We start from the raw sequence: 20120 nt of genomic DNA on the forward strand, positions 1-20120 counted from the left end.
GGACAAGTACCCCCACGTCCCCTCAAACTTACCCAATACTAACCTTTTACAGTCATCTGTCAATAATCCTGAAGACTTCCACTGCATTCTAAACCTCCAAGATCTGTTGTTGTTGTTTTGTTTTTGTGCCTGATATCTCTGAATCCTGGAGGCAGTCTCTCCTCTCTCCTCCTTTACTTACTCTGCTTCTGAAGTGTGTTTGGAGGCTTACAGAGAAGAGCCCCAATAATATTACACTATGGCTGTGGGGCGCAGTCAACTAGCTCAGTGCAGTCCTGCAGCTCTCTCTCACTTTCTCCACCAAAGGTCAGGGGCGCCCCAGGCGCCAGTCCTTACCCCCCACCTGGCAGCTGCAGACCAAGAGTTCAGTTGAAGACTGAGGAACCCAACTCCTCAATGTTTTTCTTGGTTGCTAAGAAACCATATTTCTCCTCTGCTTGTTGTTCAGTGCTCCCTCTTGTGTCCATGAAAGGTAAAAAGCATCTACAGTAGAGCAGAGAGTGAAGAGGGGTGTGTGTGTGTGTGTGTGTGTGTGTGTGTGTGTGTGTGTACACTGACAAGATACATTTTGTTTTTATTTAATGCATGATTTAGATTATATGGAGGAAGCTGACTGAAAATGTCATTACATGCTAGGCAGACACTCCTATTAACAAGCTACACCTGCAGGTCCTACCTCATTTTTATTGTGGAATATAATTAATACACAGAAAAGCATACAGGATTTATGCCCAGGGTGAAAGAATAGTTATAAAGCTGTTGGAAACCATGATGGCCTCACTGCCCTCTCAATTGCCGTTGCTGGATAAACTAGAAGCCAGGTAGCTGGGCTACATGGGGTTTTCTGTTCTGTTTTTGCCCTTTCTAACCTGTATGTAGTCAGCTTTGTTCCTGGCAAGGAGGGGCAGGAGGGACTATGGGACAGGTTCCCTCCTGCCCATGGCCCACCACTCTCCCCTCAGCCTCCCTCCCTCCCACTCCCTTATTAAAAGAGCATCCTGTGCCCGTAATTCCAGCTACTGGGGAGTCTGACATGAGAGGACTGCAGTTTAAGACGAGCTTATGCTGCATAGTGAAACCCTGTCCCAAAACTAAAGGGCTGGGAGTTTGGCCTAGTGGTAAAGTGCTTGCCTAGCATGCACGAAGACCCGGGTTCAATTCCTCGGTACCACACACATAGCAAAAAGCCAGAAGTGGTTCTGTGGCTCAAGTGGTAGAGCTCTAGCCTTGAGAAAGTCCAAGGACAGTGCCCAGGCCCTGAGTTCAAAGCCCAGGACTGGCAAAAAAAAAAAAAAAGCTAAAGTAAAAAAGGTTGAGGACACCTCAGGGCCATTCCAGTGCGATCTGGTTCTCTGCTCTAGAGTCTAGGGGAGTGGAAGGCCAGAAGGAAAGTAAGTCTGCTTGTAAATACAGCTATGTCCAGGGCCCTAATACGTGATCTGTGACACCCACAGGGCAACCAGAACCATCTTTTCTTCAGTGGCTTTCAGAGCACACATCAGACTGGAACTCAGGAATCTGGTGGAGATGTAACCAGACCCTGGCCTGGTACTGCCCTTGGGCTGTAGCTTCACAGAGACAGGAGTGGTCCACGGTCAATTCCGGGGCTGGCCCTAGGGAGGCACACAGAGAGAGTAGAAGAGGCAAGGGCTTACAGCCTGACTCTCCTGCACCCCTCCCTCTTTTGACAAGCAGGGTCCCCATCGGCCCAGGTGACCACCAACAGAGCTGGGATTGAACTTGTGTCTCTGCAGTGCAATCAGGCTAGGTGCTTCTTCTCTGGTTCCCTCTCCCATTCCATGCCCTATTTTCCTTTCCTTTTTTGGGAGGGGGCGGTATTAGGGCTTGAACTCAGCCCACCGCCCCTGCAGTCTCCCTTGACTTTTGTGCTCAAGGCTGGCCCTCTTCCACTCAAACCACACCTCTCCTTCTGGCTTTTTGCTGGCTAAATGGAGATATGATATATTTGCCCAATCTGGCTTTTAGCCAAGACCCTCAGATCTCAGCCTCCTGAGAAGCTAGGCATGAGCTACGAGTGCCCAGTCTAAATGTTCTCTCATACTCAAGAAGCCTAGAAGAACATTTAGCCAACTCTTTACAGTACAGGGAAGACCGTATTTATTGGAGTCATATTGGAGTCCAGAACAGCAGGGCTGACACCAAGTGGCAGTTCCCGACATCTTGCCCGTACTGGGTCCACCTGGGGTTCCAGCCTGGTGGCTCTCTGGCCCAGGACAGCTGTGCAAGCCATGGAAGTGCATCTGGTGTGGCCAGATGGTATGGGAGGAACTGGAATGAGGCCAGATGGCAGCCTGCAGCGCCAGAGAACAGTGGCATCCCAGAGTCTTCCTGCTTTCCAGATGCCATGAGGGGCTCGGGGTCGCGCTCTCCCTTGGCCTTCTCTCCTGACAGCTGGGCTGCATATTCATCTGCCAGGTGATACCCAGCCCTGCTGGTGCCAAGTCAGTGCCCTGGCATGGCCTCTCGGGACCTCCCAACATATTGCTCTGTCCTCTGGGCTCAGGAGGGCAGCAGCGGTCAGGCCAGGGTCTGGCAGAGGTTTCAGTCTGTCTTCCTGATTCCTGGAAGGCAAAGCCAGCCGGGTGACGTGAGTGGCCACAGCATTGAGGTCCTGTCCCCCCAGATGCTCAGTACCCCCATGGGACTGGCACTAAGGATCCCTTGGGCCATGGTGGCTCAGGTCTGTCATCTTCAGGAGGCTGAAGTCTGAGGATGGCCATTTGAGGCTAGCCCAGGCAGGAAAGTCCGTGAGACTCCTATCTAATCAACCGCCAAGGGTTGACAGAAGTCGAGCTATGACCTAAGTGATAGAGCACTAGCCTTGAGTGAAAAAGTTCAGAGGCAGTGCCCAGGCCCTGAGTTCAAGCCCCCGTGGCAGCCCCTCTGCCCTGAGACATGGCAATGAGCACAAAGCCGGGGACCATTGCAGAGGCCTGGGCTTCATGCAGCTGTGTGCACTTGACCAGCCCTGAGTGTCACCCTCAGGAACACGCACACGCGTGTGTGTGAGCTGCATTAGTCCAGCCACTTTGGCTGTGACCTGTGGTAAGCCCCCAACCTCATCAGGCGTATACATGATTACCAATGTCATTTCTTCCACGGGCTTCCCACGGACGCCTTCACAGCTCTCCCTCCCTCCCTCCCTTGCACCTATGCAGTCCGAGTTACTGCACCAATTTTCCACTTAAGAAAACTGAGGTTCGAGAGGCTACGGTAGGCCAGAGGAGTAGCTCGAGTGAGGCCTTCATTTCAACCTCAGCACCGTTTAAAACACAAAATAAAGATAGGGCTAAGAGGGGCCGGGAGTTTGGCCTAGTGGTAGAGTGCTTGCCTAGCATGCACGAAGACCCGGGTTCGATTCCTCGGTACCACATACATAGAAAAAAAAAAAAAGCCAGAAGTGCTGAGGCTCAAGTGGTAGAGCTCTAGCCTTGAGAAAGTCCAAGGACAGTGCTCAGGCCCTGAGCCCAAGCCCAGGACGGGCAAAAAAAAATAGGGCTGAGAGTTTGGCCTAGTGGTAGAGCACTTGCCTAGCATGCACAAAGACCTGGGGGTTAGATTCCTCGCTACTACATACATAGAAAAAGCCAGAATTGTGGTGTGGTGGCTCAAGTGGTAGAGCGCTGGCCTTGAGAAAGCGCAAGGAGAGTGCCCAGGCCCTGAGTTCAAGCCCCAAGACTGGCAAAAAAAATAAATAAATAAAAATAAAAATAGGCTACTGGCCATCCTGTCACCAAGCCGTCAAATGAGCAGAGGTAGACTAGAACCCTTGCCTTGAGGCTTTTTCTTTGGTCTGTTTGTGCACTAATACCAGGGTTTGAAGTCAGGACCTGAGCATTGTTCCTTAGCTCTCTTGCTTCAGGCTGGCCCACTACCATTTTTGAACTTCTGGCGTTTTGGTGGTTCACTGGAGAGAAGAGTCTCGTTGATTTTTCTGTCTGAGCTCAGCCTCCTGAGTCGCTAGGATTACAGGGGTGAGCCGCTGGCGCCCAGCAATCGTGGCTTCTGTCTTAGATTTGAACCCTCTGTTGAAATTCCCTGCTAGGGGAAGATGGTGAACCCGGGAAGAATGGAGACATTACCCAGCAGCCTGAGCTTCTGAAGGAGAGGAATGAAGCCTTGCAGCACGCTGTGGATCCGGTACACTGCACAGAGACGAGGGGACAGGGTGGTCAGGGCTGTGTCCCTCCCCAGATCCAGCAAAGACCCGACCCACACAGGCCAAGCTGTCACAGTGCTGTGCCAGCCTATGCCAAGGTGACAGTACTCGTTGTTAGGAACAATGACAGTCAAGGGCAGGGCAGCGAGACCAGACCCGGGAACCTGGTCTTCCTCATCTGGCCAGTGCTATGTGTGTTTGCCACTTGAAATTGATTTTCGTTCATGTTGACCTTGAAGTTGGCCAGAAAAGAAGCCATAAGCATTAGGATTCGTGTGTGTCGTGGGGGGGATAGTTTAGATTGATAGTGGGGCCTGATGCCTGTAGTCCGAGCACTTGGGAGGCTAAGTAGGAAGGTTGAGAGTTCAAGGTCAGGCTGAGCTACACAGCAAGAAATCTATCTCAAACCCCCCCCCCCCCCCCCCCCCCCCGCCTAAGTTGAAATGGTTTCTCTCAGGTTGCTTGGTGAGCATGAATGGCTCATCCAGCCACGAGTGTAGGGACACTAGTGGGGTTCCGGTGGAGTGGTGGGACTTACCCAGCCCAAAGTAGATGCCGACTGTCTCCAAGGAGGCGAAGGTGAGCAGGCCGACCCCGAGGGACATGAACCAGTCTGGAAGGGCAGCAAAGGTCAGCCCGCAGGCCGGATGTCCCGACCCCCACCTCCCCGCGCGTCCCCTCCCCCGGGCTCCAGGTCTTCACCTGCATAGTAGTGATAGCACACCAACAGAGCCCCGATGCCAAAGCAGAGGAGGACAAAGTGGAAGAACTCATCTGTGGGGGCAGAGGTGGAGGGTTACTTCCTTTCCCACTTCTTTTTCTTTGGGCACCCAAGGCCTGGTACACACACGCCACGCCACTACCCTTCCTTGATCTGTTTGTTTGTTGAGATGAGAATCTTGCGATGTGTCAAGTCTGGCCTCGAACTTCAGGATACTCCGGCTTCCCAGACTCCAGAGTGCTGACATTGTAGGCATGCACTGCTTACACTAGCGTCTCCTGCCTGCCTGCCTGCCTTTCTTCCTTTCCTCCTTCTTTTCTTCCCCTCCACCCTTTCTTTTCATAAGTCTCGAGGCTTCCACTCAGGTCTAGGCTCTGCCCCTGAACTCTCTTGCTCAGGGCTAGCACTCTACCACTTTGAGCCGTCGCGCCACTTCCCATTTTCTAATGGTTACTTTGAGGTAAGAGTCTTTGCTGCAGCCACCTGCACCCAGCTTGGTTTTTCCTTTCCTTTCCTTTTCTTTCTTTCCTTTTTCTACTTTTGTTTTTGGCAGGATGGCTGCTTCAACTCAGGGCCTTCCCTTGCTAAGTAGGCACTCTTCTATTATCTTGTTTTCAAATAACAGGAAATCTTTGCTCCACTGGAATTATTCACACACAGTGCTCCTGCTTCTGACCAGACAAACTTAAAACTGCCTCGGGAGACACTTCTGGTCCTCACCTCACTTCATTATTTAGGTAACACATCGTGCTGTACTTCTATGCCCCCCCTCTGACTTCTTGTGGATTCTGCAGTGGACAGGGCACCAGCCCTCACCTGCCCAAGGAATCCCTGGCATACAGGCATTCTCAGTGCTTCACTTGTTGGGATGAATATTCAAAACAATTCAGAAATGCATCAGAGATGTGAGCTAGAGCAGTGAGCAGGGGAAGTTCCTGCACTCTGCTGGGCCCTGTGGAGGCTCCAGGGAAAGAACTCAGTTCACCTGCTTTTCAGGGGTCTTGACAAGGAGGACATAAGAAGGGAGGAAGTTTAGCCTAGTGGTTGAGCACTTGCCTAGCATACATGAAGACCTGGGTTCGATTCCTTGGTACCACATACCCAGAAAAAGCCAAAGTGGTGCTGTGGCTCAAGTGGTAGAGCTCTAGCCTTGAGAAAGCCCAAGAACAGTGCTCAGGCCCTGAGCTCAAGCCCCAGGACTGGCAAAAAGAAAAAGAAACAAAAGGGTCCAGGCAGGTGGGGTGTATGGCTGTAATCCCAGCACTTGGAAGGCTGGAAGAGGGGTTTGTGAGTTTTAGGCCAGCCTGGGTTCCTTAGCAAGATCCTGTCTCAAAACAATATAAATCAGTCAATCGGTGAAAGCTCAGAAGCATGGTGGCTCCGTGGTAGAGTGCTTGCTGAGAACACAAGGTCCTGAGCTCCATCATAGCACCACAAGGAACTGGAGCAGGGAAAACTGAGCTCGGAAGAGATGTCATTGTGGCTGGGAGCTTGGCCTAGTGGTAGAGTGCTAGCTTAGCATGCACGAAGCCCTGGTTCAATTCCTCGGTACCAGATATACAGAAAAGGCTGGAAGTGGTTCTGTGGCTCAAAAGGTGGAGCACTAGCTTTGAGAAAGCCCAAGGACAGGGCTCACGGCCTGAGTTCAAGACCCAGGACTGGCAAGAAAAAAAAAAAAAAAGATGTAGGTGCACAACAAGGCCACCAGAGCAGCGAACCCATAGGAAGCTGGACGAGCCACCGGGGCAGCTCTGGCACACCATTTCCTTACCATCCTTCTTTATGTTCTGTCTTCGCAACTCAGAGGCCTCCACTTCTCCTTGAGAACAGAACAGGGACAGAGTTCGTTGTTTGTTTTAATAGACAGCAGGCGGGACTTCACTTCCCTGCGTTGATGGTAACGTGCGCGCATGCGTGCGTGTGTATACGTGTGTGTGTGTGTGTGTGTATGCTGCCACTGGAACTTAGCCTTTCAGCTCAAGGTTGGTCCTCTACCACTTGAGCCACAGCTCCGTGGGCAGCTTTTTGGTGGTTTGTAGGAGATAAGAGTTTTCATAGAATTTCCTATCTGGGCTGGCTTTGAACTGCAATCCTCACATCTCAGCCTCCTGAGTCTTAGCATTACAGGTATGAGCCACCAGCACCCAGCTTGAGAATTAACTTCTTGCTAATGCTTACCTGAGACCAGAGGGTACTCCATGCTGCAATAGCTAAGCCGACCGTTGAGATGGGGTGACCATTCTTGAGGTCCCCACCAACTTCCCTCTTCTGCCAGCTTTCTTTCCTTCCGTTTCCCTTGCACTTCAGGGATCGCTGTGACATCCTGGCAATGCCTAGCCACCCTCTCAGGCTACCCAGGGTCCCCTGCTCCCCCCTAGGACCTGGCTGCCTCCTGCTTCCCTGGGAACTTGTATATTTACCATTATCTGACACCGAGCCTCTTCTTTGGAGATCTAGAAAGGAGAGGAAGTAGGCATTAGTGCCGTGCCAGCCTTGAGCCCTGTCAGGTGCCCCCCCCCACCTTCCTGCTCCCCTCCTAATCCCTCACAGAAGAGTCTGTGGCTCGCCCAGCCCAAATGTCTATCACAGACATGCAGCCAGGTGTAGTGGAGGAAAGGTGATGCTCGCAGCCCACACAACCCCTCCCCACCCGGGCACTCACCCGACTCCCCAGATAGCACCAGCTCTCCCTGGGCAGCGCCTGCAGCACCTGCACACAGAATCAGGTCTGTCAGTATGGCTGCCTTGACAGGGAGGGCTGCCCAGAGACTTTATGGGCCAGGCAGGCACCGACTGGAGCAGACCAGAAGGTTCCCTTGAGACCCACCAGCCCTGGGCTCCCCCATTCTAGGGAAAGCGGCAACTCTTTGCACAGCCATGCCATGTTTTCCCAGAGAATCTGAATAAGTTATGGCACAATACAGAAGGCAGGTGTCTTCAAGACACCCCATCTCCTCCCTTCCACCGGCCACATCTGGACTCCCCTCCCCGCCTCTCTCCTCCCCTCCCATCCCTTTCTCATAGGCTGGGCTACATAAGCCCGGCAACCTCCAGCCCTGCCATTCCTGCCTCAGTCTCCCTGGTGCTGGGCTTCAGGCAGGCATCACAACACCCTTTCCACGTCTGTACTTGTCTGGAGTTAGCTCAGGAATACTCTGTGACCTTGCTTCTGCCCTCGAGAGCCCTCTGCTGCTTTTCTCCAGAGCCACTGGACCAGCAGTTACCTCCTCCATAGAGCTGAAGTTCATCCGGCACCCCCTCAAGTGCCCCACGTTCCGTGCCTGGGAGGAGATAAACCTTTGTCAGTTCTCCCTGGATCACCACCGCCTCCTACAGGTCTGAAGTATACTTGACATTTTATTTGATCCCCATAGAAATGCTATAAAGAGATTAGTTCACCTCTACCCATTTATACAGATAAAGTAACAGAGGCATAGCAAGTTAACTCAGACCAAGCATGGATGGCTCATGCCTGGAATCTAGCTCTTCAGAAGGTCAATCTCTGAGGATCATATTTCAAAGGCAGCCTTGGCAGGAAAATCCATAAGACTCCTATCTCTGGAAAGCCAGAAATGGAGGTATGGCTCAAGTAGTAGAGTGCCAGCCTTGAGTGAAAAAGCTAAGAGACAGTACCCAGGACCAGTTCAAGACACAATACCAGCCCAAAAAGAAAACAAGAAACGTAGCCAGGCATGGTGGCACATACCTATAATCCCAGCACTTGGGAGGTTCAAGTGGGAGGATTTTGAGGCCAGCTTGGGTTATAGAGAGAGACCCTGTCTCAAGGAGGGGGTGGGGAGAGGGAGGTAGGCAGGGAAAGGGAAAAACCCATCATTTCACCAGCCAGGGGCAACCACCGTTGACCTTCTGATAGTCTTCCTTCCCGTCGGGCTTATATCCATACGGACATGATATATATGAGATCAAGTAGTGCTTTGATTTGCTTACTGTCACTAGACTGGGGGAGTGCTTGCTTATCTGCTTCTCTGTGATTGGTTGGAGCTTAGGCGCTTTCCCAGCTGTGGCCTGCTGTAAAGAAGGCTGTGCGGGACATCACACACATACACATTCAGCTAAGGGACACAGGGAACATGAAGAAGGCCTATTGCCTACCTGCTGAGCGGTTCCCGGGGGGGCGTGCAGCCCCCAGGCTCTGCCGTCCTTTCTCAGGACCTCTGGGGACTTGGTCCTCGTCACCACTCTCTGCAGGGAACAAGACAAGATATAGCAGGGTATTTGCATGGACTGAGCCAGGAGCATGCTCACTGGGGCTCTTGCTTTTCATCTGTGTGATGCTGTGGTTGGAGGAAGAGACCCTGTTTGGGGATGGGAACTGAGGGACCCGCCTTTTATGTCTGCTTCACATTCCTTGCTTTCTCTTTTACTTTTTCTTTGTGCCAGTCCTAGGGTTTGAACTCAGGGCCTGGGCTCTATCCCTGAGGGGTTTTTTTTGTTGCTGTTTTTGTTTTTGCTCAATGCTAATGCTCTGCCATTTGGGCCACACCTCAACTCCATTTCTTTTTTTTTCTTTTTTTGGGGGGGCAGTCATGGGACTTGAACTCTGGGCCTGGGTGCTGTCCCTGAGCTCTTTAGCTCAAGGCTACCCCCCTACCCCTGGAGCCACAGCCCCACTTCCCATGTTTTAGTGATTAATTGGAGAAAAGAAAGAATCTCACGTTCTTTAGTGCCCAGTCTGGCTTTGAACCAAGATCCTCAAATCACAGCCTCCTGAGTAGCTAGGATTACAGACATGAGTCACCATGCCCAGCTGTTTTGTTTTGATTTTTTTTGTTGTTTTTGGTCAGAAATGGGACCTGAACTTGGAACCTGAACACTGTCCTTAAGCTTTTTTGCACAAGGCTAGCACTTTACTTCCTTGAGCCATGGCTCCACTTCTGCTGTTTAGTTGGAAATAAAAGTCTCATAGGCTTTTCTGCCCAAGAGGGGCAGAGTAAGGTGGTGGGGAGGAGGCCAGGGAATCTAAACTTCCTAAATCCCTAGGACTTCAGGCATGGGTCACCAGCCTTATGTTTTAATTTTAAAAAGTGAAAAACTGGGGGCCGGGAGTTTGGCCTAGTGATAGAGTGCTTGCCTAGCATGCACGAAGACCCAGGTTCGATTCCTCGGTACCCCACGTACATAGCAAAAAGCTGGAAATGGAGCTGAGTCTCAAGTGGTAGAGTGCTAGCCTTGAGAAAGTCCAAGGACAGTGCTCAAGCCCTGAGCCCGAGCCCAGGACTGGCAAAAAAAAAAAAGAAAAGAAAAGAAAAAAAAAGTGAAAAACTGTAAGTATATTCTGTGATTTCTTACAGGATGATGTGGCAATTGGAATCAAGATTCTACTGGAAACTCCTGGTGTTATTCCTCTAATCCCATTTCTGTGCCCATATGGGGTCAATAATTCCTATCCACATCATCACTTGAACATTGATTGGTCATGGCTCAATGATTCAGACACAAAGTATGCAAAAAAGTAATTCCCTTTAACACATCCATGATCTGGAACAGGAAACTTTTGGGAACAAGAGGATGGAACCCAGGGCCTCATGTGTTTTAGGTAAATGCTCTACCACTGAGCTACAACCCCATCCCTAAAAATCTTTGCTATACCTGAAGAAGAGGAGGAGGAAGAAGAAGAAGAAGAGGAGGAGGAGGAGGAGGAGGAGGAGGAGGAGGATGAAGAGGAAGACTTGTCTCTCTCATACTGCCCTCTTGAAGAGTGTTCCGCCTTCCCATCTTGCTTGTGGGAGTTTGTCTCTCCATCTGGGAGACACACAGACAAAGCAGTGAGAGCTGCCCACCCACCCTGACCCCAGGAACCTCCAGTCCTCCCTAGGGGGTCTGTGTACACTCGAGGGGCCTTCTAGCCCTCCATCATCTCCCAGATATCAAAAACCAACAGAAGATCAAGATTCTCAGACACTTTGGGGATTCTAAGATGGCAAGGCAACAATATCCCTAAACATGGACCCCAGAAGTGGGGCTTCGGAGCCCCCCTCCCGCCCTGCCCACTCTGTAGAACAGTTGCCAGTTTCTGATTCTGTGAATGACAGGCAAGATTTGATCTGAGTACAACCCTCCCCCCTCCAGTGGGGAGGGCACGTGGACCTTCCCATCATCTAGGAATCCTCGCTGGTTCCAGCCAAAGCCCCCCAAAGTCTTAGGATTCGGGAATAATTAAGGGTCTCTTCAGTTTGAATGTAAAGTGGGGGGGCAGACTGGGCCCAGCACGGAGATGGACATGCACCTGTGCAGACTACCTGGTCTATTTCAACTGTGACGTGAACTACACAGTGTCACATGTTCTGCTGCAGCACCCTCCCCCACTTCCTCCCAGCGTGCTTTGCCAGGGGGGCCGAGAGGCTGACATGCAATCCAGACCTTCCACTCCTCCATGCAATCCACCGTTGTCATGAGCCTGGGAAGAGAGTCCTGAAGTCTCCATGGCTTTCCCTGGAGGGGTAGCAATAACAAGCAATTCATTTCACTTGAATTATGTGCTCTGTGCACAAGAACTTGGCAAGTAACTAGGAAATAAAAGGAAAGCCGGCCACCAGTGGTTCATCCCTGCCATCCTAGCTACTGGAGGCTGAGATCTGAAGCTGAGGGTCACAGTCCAAAGCCAGCCAGGACAGGAAAGTCAGTGACACTCTTATCTCTGATTAACCACCAGAAAACTGAAAGGGAGCTGTGGCTCAAGTGGTAGAGCGCTTGAGCAAAAGAGTGAGGGACAGGGCCTAAACCTTTTCCCTAAAACGTTGTTTCATTTGACTTAGATGATGAGTTTTACCACTCTTCTTCCACGGAGAGGAGAACTGAGGCCCAAAGAATTGGAGTGACTTGGGTACAAACCTTAAATTCTCCTCAATCCCCTCAGAAACACTGGTCCAAGACAAACACTGCTCCTGAGTCCCTGTGGAGTGGTGGATCTAAGTGGTCAAGGTGAGGGCAGGGCACATGACTACCCTCTAGAGACTACATTTCCCAGAATCCTTTGAAATAGGGGTGTGGCACATGACCACCCTCCTACAGTGAAACAATAGCACATGATATACACAGTGATGTGCTGAGAAAGGAATGTAAACAGATATGTGTACACACACACCCATAGACACACACATTATATATTTTACTGATGTAAAAAAAGTGTTCATGACTGCAAATTCCATATGCCTGTAACTCATGGTGTGTTTTTGTTTTTGTTTTGCTGTTGTTGTTGTTATTTTATGCCAGTCCTGGGCCTTGAACTCAGGACCTGAGCACTGTCCTTGGGTTTTCTCAAGGTTAGAGCTCTACCACTCGAGCCACAGCACCATTTCTGTTTTTTTCTATGTATATGTGTTACCAAGGAATTGAACCCCGAGTCTTTGTGCATGCTAGGCAAGCACTCTACCACTAGGCCAAATTCTCAGCCCCATGGTGTTTAATGCCAAAATCCACTACCAATTTGAGCTTGCATCACAGAATGAGATCACAAATCAGGAATCCCTGGGCACCCATGGTTCAGGCCTGTAATCTTAGGTACTCAGGAGGCTAAGATCTGAGGATCACCTTTCAAAGCCTGACCAGTCAGGAGTCTATTGGATTCTAATCTCCAAGTAATCACCAAAAAAATGAAGTTGTGCTGTGGCTCAAAGGGTAGAGAATCAGTCAGCCTGAAGTAAAAAAAGCTCATGGACAGAGTCCATGAGTTCAAACCCCAGTAACAGAAGAAGAAAGAAGGAAGAAGAAGACAAAGAAGAGGAGGAGGAGGAGGAAGTGGAGGAGGAGGAGGAGGAGGAGCAGGAGGAGGAGGAGGAGGAGGAAGGCAGGCCAGAAGGCTGGAAGGCATGCCAGGTTACGTTCCCCATCAACCCTCCTAGGGGATGTGCCACACCTAGGCTTTATCAAAGTGATGAAGGCTGCTGATTCTTCTCTGGGTCACCATGTCTTGCCCAGGGCTGGGCACAGAGAGAAATGATTGTATCGGGTTGAATCCTAAGCATTTCCTACCTGCCATGCACTGTTCTAAGTCAGCCAACTCCACAAGGGCTCCCTGGAGTGGTGCCCAGTTCCTAGGTAAAGACACTGAGGCACAGACAAGACTCTTGCCAGGAAGTGAGGGTTGAACAAGGGTTGTTGGTGTGTCCACATGGGATGATGCCAGCCCCTTCTCCCCAGCCCCACCACCAGCACCAGGAAGCAAGCCACGTGGTCATGGAGTGGTATGCCAACGATGCTGACTTGGCTTTGACTTAGCTGAGTCAGGTTTTGTTTTTTGTTAGAGACAGCCTTGTTATGTAGCCCAGGCTGGCCTGGAACTCCATCCTTCTGTCCCAGCTTCCAGGGAGCTGGGACAACAGGCATGTGGCATGACTGTGGATTTCCAGAACTGATTTTAGAAGGAGGAGGCAAGTGTGAACCATCAATGGAGGTAGGCCTCTTCCTGACCTATCCCTCTTCTGCCCATTTTTCTGCTCTGAGAAAAGAAACATAGCTGGCTAAACTTGACAATCAAGGCTGACAAACACACCCAGGGCCCAGTGCCCATGGAGACATATCTATGCTGGCAGAGAGACTGCCAGGAGGAATCCTCACTTCTCAAAGTCAGAGACTTGACCAGGCGAGGCGTGGCTCAGGGCAGACCTTTGCCTAGCATGTGCAAGGCTCTGAGTTCTATTCCCAGCGTCTCAGAAACCGTGCATAGCTGGACTCCAGTGGCTCACACCTGTAATGCTAGTTATTCAAGAGGCTGAGAGCTGAGGATTGGGCTTTGAATTCAGCCTGAGCAGGAAAGTCTGTAAGACTCTTGTTTCCATTTACTGAAAGAAAAAAGAAAAAGCCAGAAGTAGAGACTCAGTGGTAGAGCACTAAACTTGAACAGAAAAGCTAAAGGATAGCTCCTAGACCCTTGGTTCAATCCTCAGCACCACTCCTGTCCTAACAAAGAAAAGAAAAAGAAAAAAGAAAAACAACAAACACCAAAGGTGGGTTCTGTGACTCACACCTATAACCCCAGTCACTCAGGAGGCTGTGATCTGAAGATCGTGGTTCAAAGCCAGTCCAGGCAGGAAAGTCTGTGAGACTCTTATCTCCAATGAACCACCAGAAATCCGGAACTGGAGCTTTAGCTCAAAGTGGTAGAGTGCTAGCCTTGAGCAAGAATTCAAGGATAGTGCTCAGGCCCTGTGTTCAAGCCCCACCACTGACAGAAACAAAAACAAAAGAACAAACCTACCATACATGGCAACTGATTTCCTGACAGCTATTCTGACCATTGGGAGCTAAGCAAATGGAGAAAAAGAGCATGGCATTCTAACTATGATAGTCACAGTTTACACAGTCCTGGGGATTGACCCAGGGAGCTGTGCATGTCAGGCAAGCCACCCCTCCCAGGGTCTTCCCTAATCCACATGGGTCTTGTTTTCCACAGAAGAAAATGGAGGCTGAAGTAAATGAAATAATCCATCCAAGGTCTCCAGCTTACAGATTTGCCCTGAATCCCACTCCAGTAGAACAGCCTTCCCTGGCTAGAAGTCTTTTGTTAGTGGTGGTGGTGATGGTTGTGGGGCTTGAACTCAGGGCGTGGGCCCTATTTCTGAGCTTTTTCACTCAAGGCTAGCGCTCCACCACTTTGATCCATTGCACCACTTCAGTTTTCTAGTGTTTCAAAAGAGATAAGTTGGGGTGGGAGTTTGTCCTAGTGGTAGAGTGCTTGCCTAGCATGCACGAAGACCCAGGTTTGATTCCTCGGTACCACATACATAGAAAAAAGCCAGAAGTGGTGCTGAGGCTCAAGTGGTAGAGCTCTAGCCTTGAGAAAGTCCAAGGACAGTGCTCAGGCCCTGAGCTCAAGCCAGGACTGGCAAAAAAAGAAAGAGAGAAAGAGGGGGGGGTCTCAGACTTTCCTGCCCATGCTGGCTTTGAACCAAAACCCTCAGATCTCAGCTTCCTGAGTAGCTAGGATGTCAGGCGTGAGCCACCGTGCCTCGCTGGCTAGAAGTCTTGAGTGTGAGATTCATCCCAGAAGGAACTCATGTGGCTGACTTTCCAGCACTTTCAAGCAAAAAGCCCAACCCTGCTGAGTCAGGGGTGGTCAGAGGCTCTGCACCTGCATGTCTTGATAAACTGGCTTTTCCTTTGTGCAATCCTGGCAATGGCTGGCCTGGGCTCCCGCTGTACAGAGCCTGGCTTGGGACTCACTCACTGCTCATCCAACAGCTCCCTCCCTTCCCAGCTTGCTGTGTCCTCACACCACCCAGAAGGAGTGCAGTAAGAGGAGAGAGACTGAGGCCTGTAACTGGAGAGGGATCTGTCCAAGTTCAACCCTCCCTTGCTCTCTCATTCTCTTTTGCCTTTTGGACATTGGCCCAGCGGGTGTTGCAGCACAAAATCCCTCCCCAGGTGCGGGCGGCCTTGCCATCCTCTGTTTCATGATAAATCCCCCAGCCTCTGGTGTTCCTTGATGGTCACACAGGTGGCCCAAGATCAGCCTGGAGCAGCTTGGGGCGAGGCTGGCTCCAGTGCCTGCCTCTCCTTTTAGAGGCCTCTGACCTGGTGTTGGCCTGTGTGGAGCTGGGGCTGAGGCCAGGACTGGCTGGGGATTCCGCAGACTGGCACAGCCACAGTGGGAAGAAGGCTATTGAGGGAACAGGAGGCTGGGTGAGGCTCAGTAGCCGAGCACCCAGGACTGGAGCCCAGGATGCCACCCTCTCCTTGGCTGAGGGGTGGACCTAGGTCCAAGGGCTGAGCTGGGGGTCAAGGTAGTGCTTCCTGAAGCACCCTGAATATGTGTACACCCTACCATGCCACAGTTGCTTGCCAGGAAGCTCAGCTGCAGGACGAGCATCCCAGGAGGAATGCCCCATCCCAGCCCTTTCCCCAGCTCTGCACAGTGGCCGCTGCCTTCATCCAGGTTAGCCTGGCAGCCAGTCCTTCTGGCAACACTGCCTGACTTGTGCCATGAGGGGTACAAACCTCAGAATCTGCATTCCTGGCTTGTTCAGAGACAGAAGCCCTGGGGCTGCCTTCTCCTGCCCTCCTCTGCAGTGGGGTCTCTTGACCCTGCAGGTCTGGGTCCCCCACATCCCCCTAAGTCTGCACACGAGCTGTGGGGTTTGAACACAGGGCCTTACACAGGGCCGGCAGGTGCTCAACCACAGGCTCCACACTCTGAAAGGATGCTGGGCCGAAAGTTGTCTCCTGGAAGCATGGCTCCTGCTTTGAGTTCTACACAAGTCAGAATCCAATCCAGCTCGGCGCAGTGGCTCACGTCTGTCATCCCAGCTACTCAAGAGGATGAGATCTGAGGATCAAGGTTCAAAGCCAGCCTGGGCACAAAAGGACCTGAGACTCTTATCTCCAATTAATCTGTAGAAAACAGGAAGTGAGGCTTGGCTCAAGGGTAGAATGGTAGCCTTGAGCTGAAGAGCTCAGGGACAGCATCCAGGCTGAGTTCAAGCCCCATGACCCACCAAAATAATAATAATAATAATGATAATAAATTCCCGATTTAGGGACAAGGAAAACTAGGAAGGAGTCTGTCCCCCAAAAGCCGCTTCTAGAGGAACCCAAAGATAAGTGTGATGATGAATGGAAAGAAGTTTTCATAGTTCTTCAAAGACTTCTCCTGGTTGTCTTGACTTGATAGAATGCCTGCTTGGGCACTCTAACCAAAGCCCCACAATGGCTTCTCTCTCCTCCTCCAATGTGTCTCCTTGTTCTTATTTTACTTTTCTTCTGTTTCTCCTGCTTCTGTCTCTATCTGTTAGCCTGTCTCCTGCTTCCTTCTCTCTGTCTCTGTCTCTTTCTCTCTGTGTCTCTGTGTCTCTGTCTCTGTCTCTGTCTCTGTCTCTCTCTCTCTCTCTCTCTCTCTCTCTCTCATACACACACCCCCCAAGACCAAAGAGGAAATGTCCAATTGGCCAATGTAAGGGCCAAGCCCTCTCTGAACTCCCACATGGGGGATTCAGTCGAGCCTCTACCCTGGAGCACGGTGAGACTGCCAGTGAGTCACCCCGGCTCTCCATCCTCCAGACCTCAGCACTGGGAAAAAGAGGCGGGCTTACCACTCAACAATGCAATGTCCAACCACGATGAGCCTCTAGAGAAGATTCACAGAAAGCAGTTCAGCACCATTCTTTTTTTTTTTAGTTTAAATTTTAAATTATTTTAATTTAAATGCCTGAGCAGCATCACTTCTGGCTTTTTCTACGTATGTGGTATCAAGGAATTGAACCCCAGTCTATGTGCATGCTAGGCAAGCACTCTACCACCACTAGGCCAAACTCCCAGTTCAGCACCATTCATTAGGGAAAGGCAAAATAAAACCACAGCCATATGTTTGCACTTGTGTAGAAATGTCTCCATAAACTAGGCACTGGTGGCTCATACCTGTAATCCGAACTACTCAGGAGGCTTAGATCTGAGGAGCAGGGTTTGAAGCCAGCCTGAGCAGGAAAGTCTGTGAGACTCGTTTTTCTTTTCTTTTCTTTTCTTTTTTTCCCTTTCAGTCTTGGGGCTTGAATTGTGTGCCCTGGGCGCTATCCCTGAGCTTTTCAGCTCAAGGCTACCTCCATACCACTGGTACCACAGCCCCACTTCCCATTTTCTAGTGATTAAATGGAGATAAGAGTCCTACATTCTTTGCCTGGGCTGGCTTTGAATCTGGATCCTCAGATCTCAGCCTCCTGAGTAGCTAGGATTACAGGTGTGAGCCACCATGCCTGGCTAAAGGAAGGCAGTTGTGAGACTCTTATCTCCAATCAACCACCTGCAAGCCAGAAGTGACGCTGTATCTAAAAGTTGTAGAGCAAAATAGCTCAAGAACAGCACCCAGGGCCTGAGTTCAAGCCTATGACCAACAAAAAAAAAAGTTTCAATAGGCCCTGCCCTTTGTATAAAGGACATATGTTAATGATCCCACATCACATCACCAGGATGTCAAAAAAAGACACAGACATAAGGGCACAGGGCTGGGAATGTGGTTTAGTGGTAGAGTGCTCGCAGGCATGAAGCCCTGAGTTCAATTCCTCAACACCATATAAGCAGATAAAGCCAGAAGTGGCACTATGGCTCAAGTGGTAGGGTGCTAGCCTTGAGCAAAAGAGGCTCAGGGACAGAGCCCAGGTCCTAAGTTCAAGCCCCAGAACTGGCAAAAAATAAAAAAGACATAGAAATAAGAACAAGGTTGGTAAGGGGGCAGAAGACCTGGAACTCCTGTTTGACCATGGAAACATAAAACAGTGTGCTTACTTTGGAAAACGGTTTGGCAGTTCCTTAAAGTGCAGAGCCGAGAGTTAGTGGCTGTGCTGGTCCTTCCTCTCCTCTCCTCCACACGTAGTTAAGAGAACTGAGAACCTGAGCTGTCCGCACAGACACCTGTACCTGAACACACACAGCGCCATCATTCACCGGGGCCCAAGGTGTGGATAGCGCACAAGTCCATGCCCAGGAAATGGAGCCACACTGACAGGGGCAGCAGGGCTGCCCCAGAGGACCTGCACTTCACACTTGAACCTGCATCCACCCTGGCACCTTCTGCTAAGTGGAAGATTGTAGTCAGAAAGAACTGGACACCTGTGACATGCGCAGAACGGCCACGGCCACTCAGACCAGCCGGCCAATTGTGGAGGGGCAGAGAGCTGGGATGCTAGGCATTCTGAATGAGACAGAGTGGTGGCACTGCTCAGAGCACGTAATAAAAACCACAGAGCTCACACTGTGAAAGGGCGGATTTATGGAATGTAAGTTCTGTCTTAATAAAGCTGTTAGCTCAAAGAGAAAAAGAGAGAGGACCCCATCCACAGGGCTGCTAGAGGCAGGGCATGGGGCAGCAGCCGGCACCATCCCGGGCTCTAACAGTGCTCCAGAAAGATCGTAGGGAAGGCCTTCTAGCAAGGGTTTCAGAATTTCAGTCAGGAGGGGCCAATTCCTCCCGCATCTCCACGCCATGCTCCCCCAAATACATTCCTGGCCACGCCCCCACCAGCTAGAACTCTGGATTCTTTAGGGGCCATTTCTAAATTGAACAGAAGAAAACAAGACACCCATGACTTCCCTTTGAAAGGAAAAGAGGCTGGCAGGGTGCCTAGAGCCAGGAGGCTCCAAGCAGAGGAAGACAGCCCTGAGGAGGGATGGCCCAGGAGCCTGGGGGATGGGGGACCTGGGCCTGCTGGCCCCCTCTGCTGGGGCTACCTGGCCTGGCTAGAAGCTCTGCCAGGCAACAAAGCTTCCCCTCCTCCCAGGTCTACATTTTTCCTCAGCATTTTCTCCACCCAGGGGTCTTCCACCCCTCTGTCCCCCCAAATCTCCCAGGCCTGGTTCAGCCTCCTGGAGGGAGACTGTGTCATTGAGGGGCTTTGGGGAAGAAATATCTTCTCACTCTAGTGCTGTTTGGTCTCTGAACAGCAGGGTGAGGAGACCCCCAGTGATGAAGCAAGACCCTTCACAAAAGACACGAATCCAGGTCAGGAGATGTGCTGACTGGCTTGCCAGGCAGGTATTCTACCCCTGAGCCATGCCTCCAGCCCTTCTAGACAATTTCCAAAAGTTCCCACCAGCAGCCAGTGATAGGACTGGAACCGGTCACCAGCCGTGGCCAGGCTCGGGCTGGTCAAAGCCTCAAAACAATCCTGGGTGGCCTTTGTCACTAAGGTTCCAGGCTGGTCAGGAAGGGGCACAGTTGAGCTTCTAGCCCAGGGCCACCCTGGATGGCTGGGATGGAGGACCCGTCTTTGGGTCCCCTTACCTCCCCGCCCCACCCCATCCATTACCTGGGATCCTGAGTGGGGACAGCGAAGCCAGCTATGCGCAGACTGTTTGGATGTGCTGCCAGCAGCAGGAGGAGAGGTGGCTGTACCCGTGACAGCCCGGAGGGCGGGGCAACCGTGACGTGGCCTGGGGCCCCACGAGCTCACAGGGGTGGCATTCCTCCCTGCCATGCTATCTGCCCCCAGGCCTTCCTGTCTGACTCCCCTCTCCTTCCTCATCAGCACCCCAGGAAGGGGAGATTGGGGTGGATGCAGCTTCCACAGAACCTCACTGGCCACTCTGTTGGGCCAGCAGGCCTCCCAGGGCAATGCCAGGCTCTGGGAAAGAGAAGGGGGCGTGTCCCAGATGCCCACACCCCCCCCACACACACCCCTGCAGGTGACGCTGACTCAGCACCCAGCCATGTGTTCCAACCAGCCCTTCAGGTTAGAGGACACTGCCTGATGGGTACTCTGAGCTCCTGAGGCT

General features: G+C 51.4%; 1 protein-coding gene across 1 annotated transcript; it reads right to left on the reverse strand.

Moving 5' to 3' along the window:
* Nucleotides 1-2111: 2111 nt before the first annotated feature.
* Tmem40 (transmembrane protein 40) lies at nucleotides 2112-19710 on the reverse strand. Its single transcript, XM_090324029.1, has 12 exons — nucleotides 19655-19710; nucleotides 11283-11354; nucleotides 10512-10664; nucleotides 9015-9104; nucleotides 8126-8182; nucleotides 7564-7611; nucleotides 7322-7354; nucleotides 6673-6720; nucleotides 4883-4954; nucleotides 4719-4793; nucleotides 4104-4166; nucleotides 2112-2582 (listed from the first exon to the last, which is right to left on the reverse strand). Exons 2-12 carry the CDS (start codon nucleotides 11344-11346, stop codon nucleotides 2563-2565), a joined length of 723 nt encoding a protein of 240 aa, XP_090180155.1. The 5' UTR covers nucleotides 11347-11354; nucleotides 19655-19710; the 3' UTR covers nucleotides 2112-2562.
* Nucleotides 19711-20120: the final 410 nt, after the last annotated feature.

The sequence above is a fragment of the Megascapheus bottae genome, chromosome 33 (assembly GCF_031878675.1).
Source record: "Megascapheus bottae isolate mThoBot1 chromosome 33, mThoBot2.hap1, whole genome shotgun sequence".
NCBI lineage: Eukaryota > Metazoa > Chordata > Mammalia > Rodentia > Geomyidae > Megascapheus > Megascapheus bottae.

What these genes read in the sequence shown, in the direction of transcription:
- Tmem40 (XM_090324029.1), bottom strand. Translation starts at nt 11,346, where the DNA reads ATGGAGACTTCAGGACTCTCTTCCCAGGCTCATGACAACGGTGGATTG. An exon ending in ATTGCATGGAGGAGTGGAAG is followed by an intron (nt 10,665 to 11,282) that starts GTCTGGATTGCA and finishes TGTGTCTCCCAG; the next exon opens with ATGGAGAGACAAACTCCCAC. An exon ending in TTCCTCCTCCTCTTCTTCAG is followed by an intron (nt 9,105 to 10,511) that starts GTATAGCAAAGA and finishes TGTTCCCTGCAG; the next exon opens with AGAGTGGTGACGAGGACCAA.